The sequence below is a fragment of the Tetrao urogallus genome (genome assembly GCF_951394365.1).
Source record: "Tetrao urogallus genome assembly, chromosome: 1".
NCBI lineage: Eukaryota > Metazoa > Chordata > Aves > Galliformes > Phasianidae > Tetrao > Tetrao urogallus.
Genome location: NC_136813.1, coordinates 42,083,482 through 42,099,330, shown reverse-complemented (window position 1 = coordinate 42,099,330; position 15,849 = coordinate 42,083,482). Strand labels below are relative to the sequence as shown.

General features: G+C 35.9%; 1 protein-coding gene across 1 annotated transcript in view; it reads right to left on the bottom strand.

Moving 5' to 3' along the window:
- Positions 1 to 1,861: 1,861 nt before the first annotated feature.
- Positions 1,862 to 15,849, bottom strand: part of SCEL (sciellin) — a gene marked incomplete at both ends in the record, with an annotated part of 92,509 nt that continues 78,521 nt past the window's right edge. The window contains 7 exons of the mRNA XM_079538714.1: positions 1,862 to 1,878; positions 2,633 to 2,735; positions 4,446 to 4,554; positions 5,437 to 5,511; positions 7,788 to 7,877; positions 9,260 to 9,319; positions 11,930 to 11,989. Coding sequence (XP_079394840.1) covers positions 1,862 to 1,878; positions 2,633 to 2,735; positions 4,446 to 4,554; positions 5,437 to 5,511; positions 7,788 to 7,877; positions 9,260 to 9,319; positions 11,930 to 11,989 — 514 coding nt within the window. The remainder of the gene's footprint in view (positions 1,879 to 2,632; positions 2,736 to 4,445; positions 4,555 to 5,436; positions 5,512 to 7,787; positions 7,878 to 9,259; positions 9,320 to 11,929; positions 11,990 to 15,849) is intronic.

Genomic DNA, 15,849 nt, shown 5'->3' with positions numbered 1-15,849 from the left:
TTCTAATGTGCTGTCTCAGGTAAATATCTAGCAACTTCCATTGTAATTCAGCCTTAGGAATAACTGTTGGTCTCTGAACAGGACCAAATTTGTCACCCATATTAAAACTCCTCTATGGATTTTCTCCACCAGTTTTACAAGTCTCGTTACACCAGTAATGCACACGGTAATATTGATAATAATTTAACTAAAGCATGTCATCAGCAATAGGCACACAATAGAAAAAGAAATAATAGAAAACAGATAATAACGGATTTTCTAAAGCTACTACCATTAATTCATAATCATTTTTCATAAAAATAATTAAACAAATTATGTACTGTTACATGACTCTTTTTCATACAACAGTATGTACACTCTTTACGCTACGCTAAACAGACTGCATCATATTCAGTTGAGGGCCCAAAGGTTTAAATCATACAGAAATTCTTACCTCCTGTCTCTATTAGAACAAGTGCAAACAAGGAGAGGAAATCTGGCAGTGACAGACATTCAACAGTCTAATATTAATCTATGGATTTGGCACTTTTCAGTTTTGTAAGCTCTGGTCAGGTCTAGCAGATTCCAAGCACTCAACTCTGTCACAGTCATAACTAAGAAGTCCTTTTCAGCAGAGAGGTAAGGGAGGAAAATCACTTCTGAATATTATGATCTAAAACACCTCAAAGCATAGAATAGCAGTCGATATCTTTGTTTTTCCAGTAAACCACTGAAATAATTATTTTAGGCAATTAAGGCAAATAACAATTAAATGTTGCAGAAACATAACAGAGAATGAAGTCATTTCAGTTTCTGTACTTCAACAGATATACACTGTCCAAAAATAAAAAGCTTTCAATGTAGGCTCAAGAGAAGGAGGTCATCTGTCTCGATGTCAGTGTCTAGAGATAGGAACTATTTACCTCAGGTTCCTTTGTAAGCAGTGGAAAGTAAAATATCTGTTCATAACATGGCTAACCTCATTATAAAACAGATACTTTCAATCTGACCAACCAGTTCCTAAAATTATCTACTTCCTCACCGAAGATGTTTACATTTAGAAGAGATTAATCCATCCCAGATATTTAGACAGGCAGCTTGATAGAGTAAGAAACACAAATACAACATAATGTCAGGCAAAGCACGTATTCTGTGACTTCATGGCAACTATGAAGTGTGCACTTCTTAAAAAAAATTCAACTGCTAATACAATGGTTACCAGGATTTAAGACATGGAGTGGGATACTACTGTGATAAATCAACTAACAATTTTTTTGTTTATAATGCCTCTGCCGTTAATAAAGGGAGATGTATTCTCCAAATATACTTGTTCTATCTTAAAATTATCATTTAAGTTATTTGGGAAGAATCTTGCTCTGGAGATTCACGTCTGTCTTCAAAGCATGAAGAAGAACCCACCTAACTCTATATGAAACCAGTAGTTTTAACTGAATAACTGACTTCTAGATGGCTAATCATAGATGAGATTAATACCTTTCACGCTTCACAAAGATAACAGTTTCTTATTTATAAGGAGATATGGTTGCAATAAAAAGAATAAACAGCCTTCAGAACTGATGTGTAAGTTTATGTCCTACTCAGAAGTATGTCCTATTCAGAGCATTTCAATAAATTATCATTAGTTTTACATACAGTTTAGCAGTGATGAATATACTGAACAATAGATATCTTGTTTTGCTTTCTGGAATCTGTGTATGAAAAGGCATCTCAATTCTCATGGAATTCATTCCTTTGAGAACCATGCAGTAGGGCATTCTAGAAATAAAAACTGATTGTGTTCCTCAACAGTTTGAAGTAACAGGCCAATACACTTAAGTAAACACAAGTGGGACTTCTTTGTCTTACTTTCTGTATGTCAAAATTAGTAGATCCATTTTTCTGCAAGAGAAAAAAAAATGATTAGAGATGCCAAACACAGAAGCAGTCTCTAAATGTCATACAAGTAAAACTTTAGGTCTTCTTTTTTTCTTAGAAAATCAATCAGAGTCTGATTATCACTTCTTGTCACTTGCTGAAAGATGGTATATACATTTATAAAACAATATGCATACTTTTGGTATTTCTTTCTACAGTTTTATAACAGTCACAATGCCTTATTTTTTAAATATGATTAATTGTAAAATCCACTCTTCCCATCAAATTTTGCAATGGCTTAACAACACTATTCTTTAACAACACAAATTGATTAATTTCAGTTTACGTGATCTTATCTCAAAAAAGCCCATAACGCAACACTAGCTTATTATAACTTTTCATCTAGGTATAAGTTTGTCTTTATTTGGTATAGAAGTACTGTTTTATAGTATTATGAATTAATAATTGCCATGAACAAAGAAGATTTAAAGTCTAACAACTTCTAGAGAAGTTAATGAAATAAAAGCTTCATTCTTTGCCACCTTGCATATTTGTTTACTCACTATCCTCCTCACAAAGTAAAGAATGTCAGTCAGTATAATATTTTCATTATAATTTAATAGATTTTTTTAATTTCCCTTTTTTTGGGGCAGACTTTGAAAAGGTTTGCATACACTGATATAAGCAAAAGCAACAGACTTGTTGTAATACACTGAAGTTTTCTGAATGTTCCTTACGTTTTTTTCCTCTGTTCAATATAATAAATCTTGCATCTTACCCTTAATTTTGGAGTAGCAAGGCTCACAATGTACAGTTTGTCTGTAAATCCAAACACTGTCTCCTGCTTTCAGATCTTCCAGTGGTCTTTTGCACACTTCACACTTCAAAGTGCAAGTAAAAGTAAAAACAAAAAATAAAATAAAGCCCTTCACTACTATTCATTTCCAGCATACACATTCATAAAGCAAACATATCCAGATCAGAACAGCATTTGTGAGTACTGTAGCATCATGCATTCTGAATTAAAAAAAAAAAAAAAGAAAAAAAGTATTTACATGAAATAAACTATAAATGTAAAAATAAAATTTTCAGACCTCTAGAAGTCAGATATCTGAATCTCGGCTGGTTGTCTAGGTTCTATTTATCATCACTAACCTCTCTCTCTCCCCCAGACATTTCCAGAGGGTAATTTCTATCTTCACTTAGAATTTGATTCTAAAACAAGATGATTCACCATTTCAAGATCCCCTTCCATTTTCACTGAGTAAAGGAAGCATAATTAAACATCCAACTCAGAGTAGAACTCAAGGAATCTGAACTTTCTTATTTCAAACTTTTTATATTACTTTACCTAACCATTATATATATTTCCCATTACTGAAGAATCCAGAGACTTCTTTAACAAATATAAGAAAAAGCTAAATTCTGAGCTAAACTTCCCTTGTTTCATGTATTGAACTGCACAGATAAACACAAAGACTGACTTCCCAAAGTCACAAGGAGAGCATACACTGAGTGTATCAAGAAACACTGTCATTTACAGAACAGAATTTTGAACATCAGATAATACTTAGTTGCTTAATTTTCTGCCAATACTTTCATAAATGTGTAGTTACAGAAAACTTAAGCTGACTTTTGCTGGGAAAACACATTGCCAATTGGGAATATGTATCAAAAAGGATATAATCTAACCAGAAAGCTTAAATATTCAAAAAAAAATTCAGCTGATAACAACAGAAGAAATTATCAGTCCTAACTGCATTCAAAAATAATTCCTCTTTATGTGGGTTCATCCATCTAAAAAGAATGGAAGCAAACCAGAGTTTGTATTTGTAATAACAATTTTGAGAAAGTATTACATAGTGATTGTCAGAGATGAAATTGCATTGCTAGTGCTCACTATTCAGGTTTGGGTGACTTTTCATGCAACAGCTGGGTAAAAGAGTAGGTCTGAGAAACAGAAACTATGGTAGACTGGGCAGAAAGTGATCTATGCTAATGAGGGGGTTTTGCACGAGTAATTATCGTTACAACAACAAATCATGCGTGAAGATGCAAGCAGAATTAAAATTATTTTATTATACAGCAGAAACTCTCCATAGGAACAAAATCTTAACTGATATTTTGATCCCAATGGGAAAGTGATTTCAACCCTATTATTTATGTAAATTCTTCCTAATAGTGCCTTTGACCTTTAACCGAGAAAATTCACAAAACTTCATAGAAAAGAAGTAGAATAAGATTTTACAGTATGATTAAACTATAAATAGGATATAATTCACTGTATCAGTCAGGAAGTATGTATAACTGAAGGCTTATAAATATGAATCACATTCAGGATATGTCCTGCTGTATCCTTTATCCTTCTGGTTTTTGCAAGAGAAAGGAAGAAGAGGCAAGGAGAGGGAGAGGGAAAGGATTGGGGAGGAAAGACTAGAGACAAGTACTTCCTAGATTACTCTTCTCCTTTAGTGTGCAAGCCTTCCTCATCTCCCACGCCTAAGGCCTAACTATTCACTTATTAGATGTGTAATATAACGTAGGTATTATATTTACATTTTATTTCGTAATAGTAAGTGAAATTTTCTTACCTTGAAGCAAGTTGAATGACAGCAAATTTGCAAGGCATCTAAGATCATTTTGGCATCTATGCCCAAGGGCTTCCTGCAGTATGTACATATATCTTTTCCAATTATACTCCTGTGTATATAATATAACATCAGCTGTCAGAAAAAGAGCAATCTCAAGGAGAAAACTGATAATCTTAGTGCACTGTGTGTATTTTCAAGGCAGCTATATAGGACATATGTATAAAACAGCTCACCTAGTATTTATAACAACATCAATGTTTTTAAATATTTTCTGTTTTTTTTTTTTTTTGCATCCTTGTAAGCCATCAGTGTATGTATTAGCTAGGTGCAACTGTCAGTGCTGCTTTTGTATTATAAAATTAACTGGTCCTGCTCCTTTCCAGTCAATGATAAAACAATGCATTAATTTCTTAATCATCCCCAGAGTTTCTTATGCTTACATTGAAAAGGATACAAGTTTTTATGATTCTATGCATTTCCAAGTAATGGAAATATCTGAATTATCTGAACTGAAAGCAGTGTGCACATTTAATTTTTTTTCTTCTCAAGAGATATTACTGATTTGAACAAATATTCTTCTATGCTTAAGTGAAAACATGAAATTTTTAATCAGCATTATCATGTGGACCTATTCTCCCACATCCGGACTTAAACTTGGTCACATAAACACTATTTTCAAAAAGGAATGAAATTTTGCAGAGAAAGTAGCCAGCAGAGTTAGAAACCTACAGAATCACAGATCCAACTCTACCACTTAAGGCCCTGGCTATTGTTTCTAGATGTTTTATATGTCAGCTCCAACAAGCCCACATAATATTAGGCTGCCAAACTGTAGTAATGATTTGAAGACAAGATCCCACTGAAAGGGAGTGCTGTATGAAAAGCTGTCTGACTAGCCTAATGATGACTTCCACTGCTCTCTTTTGTTCAAACACCTGAAAAGCTTATGTAAAACATCTGTGCCCTTTGATACTGCATAATGTGTACTTACTGATCAGAAGTAGAGTAAACAGTTTTGATAGTATTTCCAGTTATATTTTCATCATAGGCATGACGTGATGAATTTCTGCAAGGCAGTAAATACATAAAAATTATGAAAAGCTACTTTTTATTGTAAAAGGCTTCACTACACTGATCATATGGAAATTAAACAAATGTAACACTGTTGTAAAAAAAAATCCTATTTAGTTATGAGTTCTTTTTTTGCTTTCATCAAGAAATATATATTAAACAAGAAAGTGTAACTTGGACATAAAGTATCCCTACACTGTGTTTATGTGCTGTATGATTCTTTAGTATTTCAAAATGAAATACTCCACAAGGCTACTGAGTGAAATCTACACTACAACAATGGTTTTGCCTGTGCTCATATCTCAGCCTATATTGTACTTACTATGAAATGGTGACATGCTGCGTTTTTGCAATTTTTGTCTTCTTTCACTAGTCCTCTGTCCAACTGTCAAATAGCCGAACAAAATTACAGTATGTCCCTAGAAGTAGACTGAGGGTCTTTGTAATACAGGTTGTTTCATGTGTGATTTGCATTCCTTGCGATAACTGAATTTAGCTACCAGAGCAGTTAATTTTTCCTTTTTTTTTTTTTCCTGGTTACTTTTACTTAACTGTCAGTTTTGTTTGGCATGGAAAGGATGAGCAACTATATGACAGCTGAACAAGCCATCTTGTCATATATGTTTTGAACATTTCTGAACTGATTTAATTACCCTCATTCTTCCAGAAATTCATAAGGTATATGCTAATTCATGGAATCATAAAATCACCAAGTTTGGAAACGATCACCCAAGATCATCCAGTCCAAGCATCCCCTATCACCAGTATTTCCCACTAAACCATGTCCTTCTGTCCACTACATCTAAACATTTCATGAACACTTCCCTGGGCAGCCCATTCCAGTGCTTGACTACTCTTTTGGAGAGGACGTTTCTCCTAACATCCAATCTGAATCTACCCTGGTGCAACTTGAGGCCATTTGCTCTAGTCCTATCGCTAGTTACATGTGAGAAGAGGTCAACCCCCACCCTGCCACAACCTCCCTTCAGGTAGTTGTAGAGAGCATTAAGGTTTCCCCTGAGCCTCCTCTTCTCCAGACTCAACAATCCCAGGTCCATCAGCCACTCCTCATAAGACCTGTGCTCCAGACCCCTCACCAGCTTCATTGCCCTTCTCTGAATACAAACCAGGGCCTTGAGGTCTTCCTTGTAGTGAGGGGCCCAAAACTGAACACAGTACTCAAGGTGAAGCAATTTAATGTAGTTACAACAATAATGATAATTTAACATAATTATTACGTTTCATATCAATCTTGCATGCTATTATGCAGTAACGCTGTGAAATTTTTTATACTTAAATGTGCTTGCAGAATGTCTTTTCAGGTAAAATTAACAGACTGACAACATGCATGTGTGGGGTATTATACAGCCCAGATAGACCTTACATCTACCTGTCTTTTTACATTTGTTGTAATATAAAAATACATTTGTTGTATTTTATGCAACACCAGAAATCTATTAAAATTGCACAGATAGTGAGAAATGTAAATGATAAATATTTTATATTTTACAGAACATAATAATATGCATGCCATTTAATAATAATGCAAGCCTGGATTTGCTTGTCACAAAAAACTTCCTCAGATAACATGCAACAATTTCCTCTTACCAAGAGATATGGTTTTTAGCTAGTTCTATTTCATATCCCTATAACGCATTTTTTTCCACACTCAGAATTGAATGCTTTGAGTGACAGAGTCCAAATAGAGAAGGAGAATTGGTTTTAAAAATAATTTATACTTGATTAAAAAGTCAGAAACCCAGGTCACAGCAATAATGTTTGGGGTAAGAGATGAAACAAGGGCTAAGATTCATCCCATACAGCTTTAGGAAATTCAGAAGCCAACTCAGTGAATAATGTAATTTTTTCTTTACAGCCTTGGAAAGAAATAAGCTCTCCTACAGCACGGTGCATCTAGCATCTAAGTAACATGCTAGATTACCTTTGCTCTACTGATTATGTAAGAATTTTGGCTCAACAACTCTTCTAAATTTCATGTGACCTCAGCCACATCTCTAGAGCTACACAAGGTATACCTAACCCTGCCCACTCTGTGCACTGTAGGTTTGCTTTGTGGGCTTGTATTTCTGCAGGAAAAATTTGAAAGGAGTCTGGCATTATATCAGAGACCAGTGTGAGGTTTTCAAATATCCCTGAAATTTCTTGCATAAAGATGCTTTCTCTTTCTTTCTTTCTTTTTTTTTTTTTTTTTTTTTTTGGCAAGAAATCGCACTTCAAATGTAACGATTCTCAATTAATTGTCCACTGTACCTGCTCTTTCTTCTGCTGTCACTGAGGTAGGTTACTTCTGGGACATTATTTGAAGCACTTGGAGGATTTTCATATATTTGCTTAGTTATGCTAAAAAAAAACAAAAAACAAGCAACAAGAAAGCAGTATTTATAAAAGTCCTTTTCAGCTACACAGCCTTCAGTTACACTTTTGCCCATAAATGGAGAAGCTTATGTTAAAACTGAGAAGCAGTTAAAGAAACCTATTGTTTTCCTACTGTTGCTAAATTGTTGCTTGTGGAAAACAACAGAATCACAGATATGTAATTTTAAGCCCTCAGTTTATGCTAGTAGATAAATACATATCAGGAACTTCCCCTAACTTAACTGAACCTTAGTTTCCTCAAAGTGCCCACTGAGGTTTTCAGCTGTAGAGTTTCAATGGTTAATAATATTCTGCATGTTCTTAGCAATATTCCACAATATTTTATTCTCGTTTTTACTGTACTTTAGTTCCAGCTCAGAAATTTAATATTTTATTTATATATATACATACATACATATAAATACTAGACTAGTGTTTTCATCAGTAATGATGAGCTAAACAGATACAGACTCTTATTTAAAGAAGCAGGATTATGATTCAAGCAGAATAAACCTTGTCTCCTGCAATTTTCCATCAGCAAAGATAATATGCCACCAAACAGGAATAAACCTTGTCAGATAAATTATAGGATTTAAGTAATAAGTGCTAATAATTTTCTCCACAATTTTACAAAGCATCTCAGACAAAAGCTACTCTTGTTTGGTTTGCCAAATGTTATATTCTGAAACAATTTGATGATTATAAGCCTTAACTCTGGATGTTTGGTCTGCATTTTGATTTATTCGCCAAGGTCTAAAGCTTTGCTAAATGAACCTCACTCAGTGCCGGTCGCTGTTTTATATGCATAGCATGCTGTGTGAAGCAGCACCCTCTATTGTGCTTTAGTACTAATCTGGCAGGCTTCTTTTCAGAACTGAAAGAGAAACTCATTCACTTTACATATTCAGTGTTATGTTCCTCTGGTCTGTTAAGTGGAACTGCTAGGATAAAAATGCTTATATTAAAAAAAAAAAAAAAAAAAAAAAAAAAGCAGAAGTACTTCTGTATTCAGATAGCTAAGTTTTTCCTCATAGTTTATATATACAACTAAATGGAAGACTACAAAAATACCACATGAATGGTACCTGATAACATAATACTGCCTTCACATTAGTTGACAAACAAGCATCAATGATTTTTTTAAGCTGTGAATATGTTTGCTTATGTTGCTTTGCTAACACATGCAGTTATGCTGCTATATTTAATTAATCTGGCACATTTTATAAATAATATACATATCTTACACGAGTTATGCACATTCAGCTTATTTGCATTAGGTGTTAGTGTTTTTAGATACTACGCTGAACAACTACAGCTCTTGCTATGTGGTCTTTAAATTTTAGAGAGAGCTATGAACTGAGTCTCACCTTTTTCTACTTTGGTCATCAGGAGACTTCACTTCCACATGATCACCAAGGTCCTCATCTCTGTGAAAGTTAGAAACACCTCAAAATTAATCAAGTTATTTGATTAAATTTAAGCATATTACATGCGTTGAATTTTGTATGTTGAAAAAGAAAAAAAAGTGTATGCATTTAACAAGGGATGTTCCTGACTATACTGAGTGTATACTACAATTTCTACAAATCTTTACTTATGAATTAAAAGTTATCAGTCTAGCTACAGTATTTTTCTGGTTCTCTCCACTGTGTCACTACAGAGATACGACATGCTACTCAAAAAATCATATACAGAATCACAAGAGGGCTGAGGCTGGCAGGAACCTCTGGAGGCCATCTGGTCCAACCCCCTACTCAAGCAGGGCCACCCAGAGTAAGGTGCCCAGGCCCAGATCCAGCTGGCTTTTGAAGACATCCAAGGAGAAGACCCCACAATATGCTTCTCCATTTATGGGCATTCCTCTCTGGGAAACCTGTGCCAGTGCTCCATCACCCAAATGGCATAGAAGTGTTTCCTGGTGTTCAGATGAAATCTCTTGTGTCCCAGTTAGTGCCCACTGCATCTTCTCATTGCACCATTGAAAAGAACCTGACTGTGCCTTCTCTGCATCCTCCTCTCAGGTATATTTAAAGTAGTTGATACGGTCTCCCAAGACTCCTCTTCCCCAGGCTGAACAGTCCCAGCTCTCTCAGCCTCTCCCCAGAGGATAAATGCTTCAATCCCTTGATCATCTTGGTAATCCTCTGTTGGACTCTTTGCAGTATGTCCATGTCTCTCTTGCATCATAGGACTGTATGATAAGTCAGGTTGGAAGGGTCCTTCTGAGGTCTCTAAACCTCTGAGTTCTGACCAGCTCACTCAGGATTTTTTGCAATTGACCCCTGAAAACCTCCAAGGACAGAAGTAGCACAACCTCTTTACCCAAGCTCCTCCACTACTGAACCTCCTCCTTATATAATATCTGAATCTCTCATTTCTATTTATGACTCTTACATCTCATCATCTTGCCATGCTACAGCTGAAGAGTCTGTTTACATCTTCTAAGTAGACTATATAATTATGTCATTCTAACTTGGTAATATGGTTATATTTAGTACAGGCACCAGCGCAATGGTTGCCAAAACATGTTATTTGCTTTGCAGTTATATCTAGCACTGTTTTGTCTTACTACAGCTTAGGTCTCCATATATTCTCTAGGACCTTATGACAACATCTATACTAGTAACTACTAACTCATTGGCTGTGAAACAGCTGATTTGATAACAACATTTCATATTAAGTGGTCTGTAATTAAAAAACACGGTCATGCACTGTTTAAGTTTGTATAAGATAAAATCAAGAACTAAGTTTTTTCCACACTGAATTATTTATATTTACCATCCCGTATTTAATGAGGAATTTTAAGTAATTAGCTCAAATTCAAGTATTAATTTTGACTTCCGTCATTCCTTTATAGGAGAGAGAGTATTAGTATCATTATCTAATCAAAGAGTTTTTAGAAGTATGTAAGGGAAAGAAGACAGTCTTGCCTCTTATTTTTCTGAGAAGCAGCATTTATTTCAGTAAAATCCTCAACGTCTTTTACTCTGAAACAACAAACAAACTGTTAGAATATTCTCTCTAGCTGGAAAGAGGTAAAGAGTAATAATTTCTTTAAACTGACTTTTTATTGGTTCACCTAACTAGAGAAAATGATGATCTATGAAAAGCACTGTAACTATTGCAATAAATCTTAACTCTTTTTAGGTAGAGGAAGAGAGCAAAAGAAAAAGGTGCGCTAGCTCTTTGAAGCTGATAACAGAGTTGGAGACTTTAATCCAGAATGAACTTATTGATTGTACAGCTCTGGATGTCTTCCAGAATTAAGCAGTGCTTCAAAGTCTTGGACTCTGTCCTAATACATTCTCTGTAAATTAAAATTCGCAAAAAAGAAAAAAAAAAAAGTCATATTCAACCTACAGTTTAGTACTAAACTGTATACAAATTACACAAATTTATACGTATGTCTACATATAGACAAGATTGTGTATTAAAAAATGGATGATCACATCTTGGCAACATTTATGTGCTGTTTCTTGAAGTTATCACACAATTCTAGTGTAAGATGTGAAAAAGGCTACATAGCACTTAATAGCACAGTACATTATATAGCTCTTCTAGCACTAGCAGTTCCTTTTCTGTATGCTGAAGGACTGATTATAGACCACAAGAAATTTGGCCTGAAACAAAGTGAAATCGTAGGTTCAAGCTGCTCTTCATGGCTCCCTTCCCGTGGCTGACTGAAATGCTTTGTTACATGCTATTGGCGCAATACTTACCATCCGTGATTTATACAATATTTTGTTCAGTGCACCTTCCCCAACTATATTAATATATTTCTGTAATAGATTATTGAGAAAGCGTGTTGGGTATGTATGGAAGCTTGCCATCGATAACATTTGCTCAGCTGACAGTGCATGCACCAATTAATTCATCTGCGTTTTTATGTTTATGTTAATGTCATTCTGTATAAAGAATGCCACTTACTAATCTAGAAACATTGTAGAGATTAGCAACATTACCTTTTCTGACATTCACGTTATTACAAACTAGAACTGCCTTAGAAAAGTAGGGCCTGAAAAGTTTTGAAGACTTACTCCTTGTTGCTTGTGAAAGACTGCGGATTCACTTTGATGAGATCATCAGGGTCTTGATTCCTTTACAGACAGAACAAAAAAAAACATCAAATCAAAATGTATATATCCTGCTACCAGTTAGCCAATACATATCATTTAAAATGAAATTATAATTCACATTCTTAATGAAAGTTGAAATTAAACTGATATAAAGTTCAAAGCACACATCACTGTTATAATTCAGATAAATTCATAGACTCAGACATGTGTACATGAGCACATACTCCTGCTAGAATAAAATCACCAGATTAGGTTTTGGAAAGAAGTTATACCTTTTATAATTTTCCTGCTGAGCACATCACAGGCAGCTTCAGAAAGTGTCTGTCCTTTAACTTGCTAAGACATAGAAAGTATCTTTACCAGAAATAAAATCAGTCAAATATTTCTGACACCTGCATGAATAATTCCTTACCTAAAAAAAAAAATAGTTATAGACTAACCCTTTCAGGCCAAAACAGTCAGTTGGAACATTTAATAGTATCAAATCCAAAAATGGGGTGTTGCTTGAATGCTTTTATCTCTTTTCATAGGATTTAACCAGTGTCAATATGCTTCTGCATAATACCTCACGTCCATGAAAAATCCATTTTTCCAACTGAAAACTCCTGTACTGCAAAGCTTACAGCAACATTACCAAGAAATTACCATCTAGTAAACTTAACTCATTACAACAATGAATAAATGATTAAAAAAAAAAAATTCTTAAGTAGGCAATTTGGAAAAGAATGATGCTTATGATAGTATGACAGTGCTCCACTATTGATAACTTGATAGCCAACAACTATATTCCATATGAGATTTCGTTCTGCACAGTTCTGCCATGAAACAGAATCTTAGTGAAACGTAAAGACTCTGAAGGATAGTATGCTCTGCATAGTATGGATATCTGCAGGATAGTATACTCTGCAGATCCTTGCAGGGTAGTATGCTCTATCTGATTTTCAAAGGAATATAGACAGCTGGGGAACTACATTCCAATTGGCTTTTTCTAAGACTTAGCTCGTTTAAACAGATACACTTGACATTTTCACTCAAGGTATATATATAAAATATTGTATTCATTTTTTTGCAATTTTCAATTTGGTATTTTTAAAATATTTCCTGGGGATTTTTCTTTTAAACAGACAAATTAATTGAAGACATCTTTCCATTAAAAAAAAAGCAAACAGACACGGTGTGCTCCTACCAAAAGGCCAAATGCTAGAACTCTAGAACTTTTTGTATTAATCTTTGAAAGAAGTAATAAAATGTCTTAATGATTTTCTATCAAATGCTTCTTCATGGAATTTATAATACTGTAGAGATTAATTATAGAGCACTGGTCACATATTTGCTGTTCATCTAGATAGCATTTTTCTGTCAACAGGGAACAAAGAAACTTCCTCAAGATAAAGATTCTTCCTTAAATGTCTGATCTTCCTGAATAACTCAATTTGCTTTACCTTAAATTGCTGTGTTTACTTTGCAAAGCTTTTAAACAACAAAAACTAGAATTAACTGCAATAGTTCACCATTTATGTACTGCATTTTTATAAACAATGACAAAAGTAGATTTACAAGACTACAATAATTTAAGAATCATTGTTTCCGAATCAGAATCACAGAACTGCAGGGGTTGAAAGGACTCTCAAGAGTTCGTTGAGTCCAATGCCCCTGCTAAAGCAGGTTCCCTACAATAAGTTGGCATTCTTATTGCACACACAGGCATCCAAAAGGGTCTTGAATATCCAGAGAAAGAGACTCTACAACTTCTCCAACCAATCTGTTCCAGTGCTCCATCATCCTTGCCATAATGTTCTTCTGCATGTTAGTATGGAACTGCCTATGCTCAAGATTTAGGCCATTACTCCTGTCACTATACACCATCAAGAAGAGCCTGGCATCACCCATTTGCCTCCCACCTCCCTTTATATATATATTAACATTTATTGGATTCCCCTTCAGTCTTCTTTTTCCCAGGCTGAACAGACCAAGGTCACTCAGCCTTCCCTCACATGGGAGATGCTTCAGGCCCTTTATCATCTTAGCGGTCCTCTGCTGGACTACTTCTAGGAGATCCCTGTCTTTCTTGAACTGGGGCTCAAAACTGGTCGCAGTATTGTAAATGTGGCCTCACCAATACAGAGTAGAGGGGGAAGATCACTTTCCTTTACTTGCTGGCCGTGCTCTTTTTAATGCACCCAAGGGTACCATTGGGGTAGAAAGGTTTCTACTGGCCATATCAAACCCTAATGCTGAGTTTGTTCCATTCTGTAGACTTCAAACCGTCATGATTTCACAGGCAGCAGCATTTTTTACTTCTTCACACATTATTTTCAATATTTTGTGTATTAGAATGTACTGACTGACTAGTGAGGAAGACTTGCTGTCCAAAGGGATTCTAACAGAAGTAATAAGTCCAGGCTGTACTCACGCACCCTGACAACAAGCAGCCTGATTTACAGAAGGGTAACACTGAAGAGTCTTAGAGAGGGGATGGAGAGTTGTAGCTGCAGCTTTCGGTTCAAGTTCAAAAACACATGCTGACTGACCTGTTCAGCTACAGTTTATGGCTCCTATGGAACAAAGTATGTACAGAACATGACCCTCAGAAGATTTTAAATTTATTGCACTGTTAAGATTTCACTAACTTTCAACTTTGAGAAACAGCTGCTTGACAGGACTGCAGAAAGTAATCAGGGCTGACATCTTGCAAATTCCTTGCTTTGTGGTAGCTGGGAAGAGCAAAGGAGAAGTCACAGAAGAATATCACCCCAGGCTGTTGGTTCCAGCACAGCTCAGATTAGCAGCCACTGAAGTTAAAGAGTTCATAGAATCATAGAATCACAAGGTTGGAAACGACCTGCAAGATCATCCAGTCCAACCATCCTCTCATTACCACTGCTAACACAGGCTGCTAACCTGTATCTTGTAGCTCCTCATCCAGACGCCTCTTGAACACTGTCACTGACAGTGACTACCCCCATCTCCCTGTGCAGGCCATTCTAGTGCCTGACCACTCTCTGAGAGAAAAAGTTCTTTCTTATGTCCAATCTGAACCTCTTCTGGTACAACTTGTGACCATTTCCTCTGGTCCTGTTTGTTGCCTGGGAGAAGAGGCCAAACCCCTCTTCACCACAACCTCCCTTCAGGAAGTTGTAGAGTGCAATGAGGTCTCCCCTGAGCCTCCTCTTCTCCAGATTAAACAATCCCAGCTCCCTCAGCTGCTCCTCATAAGACTTGTGCTCCAAACGTTTTGCCAGTTTCGTTGCCCTTCTCTGGACACGTTCCAGGACCTCAATGTCTTTCTTGTAGTGAGGGGCCCAAAACGGAACACAGTACTCAAGGTGCGGCCTCACCAGTGCTGAGTACAGGGGGATGATCACCTCCCTGCTCCTGCAGGCCACACTATTTCTAATGCAGGCCAGGATGCCGTTGGCCCTCTTGGCCACCTGGACACACTGCTGGCTCATGTTCAGCCAAGCATCAACCAACACCCCCAGGTCCCTTTCCAGCCTCTCATCCCTAAGCCTATAGCGCTGCATGGGGTTATTGTCTCCAAAGTGCAGGACCCGGCACTTGGCCTTGTTGAACCTAAGTTATTACTTATAAAAGGATAAAATGTAGAGTGGGGCAAACTGCAGGATTTAGTGGGTCGATCAGAATTTAATTGATTATGCACTGGGCATACTTTCAGAGATTTTTGTAATTTCTCTTGCCCTTAGAAAAATTACATTAACTATTATAATAGAACAGTGGTAGTAACTTCAGATAAAATCATATAACCCAATGTCACATCTACTAATATTTCTAAAAGAGATGTCAAGTATTAAAGTGCGGAAGAGACTAACCCATAAACTCATTTATTAAATAAGCTCTTTTAATATCAGAAAATTTCATAG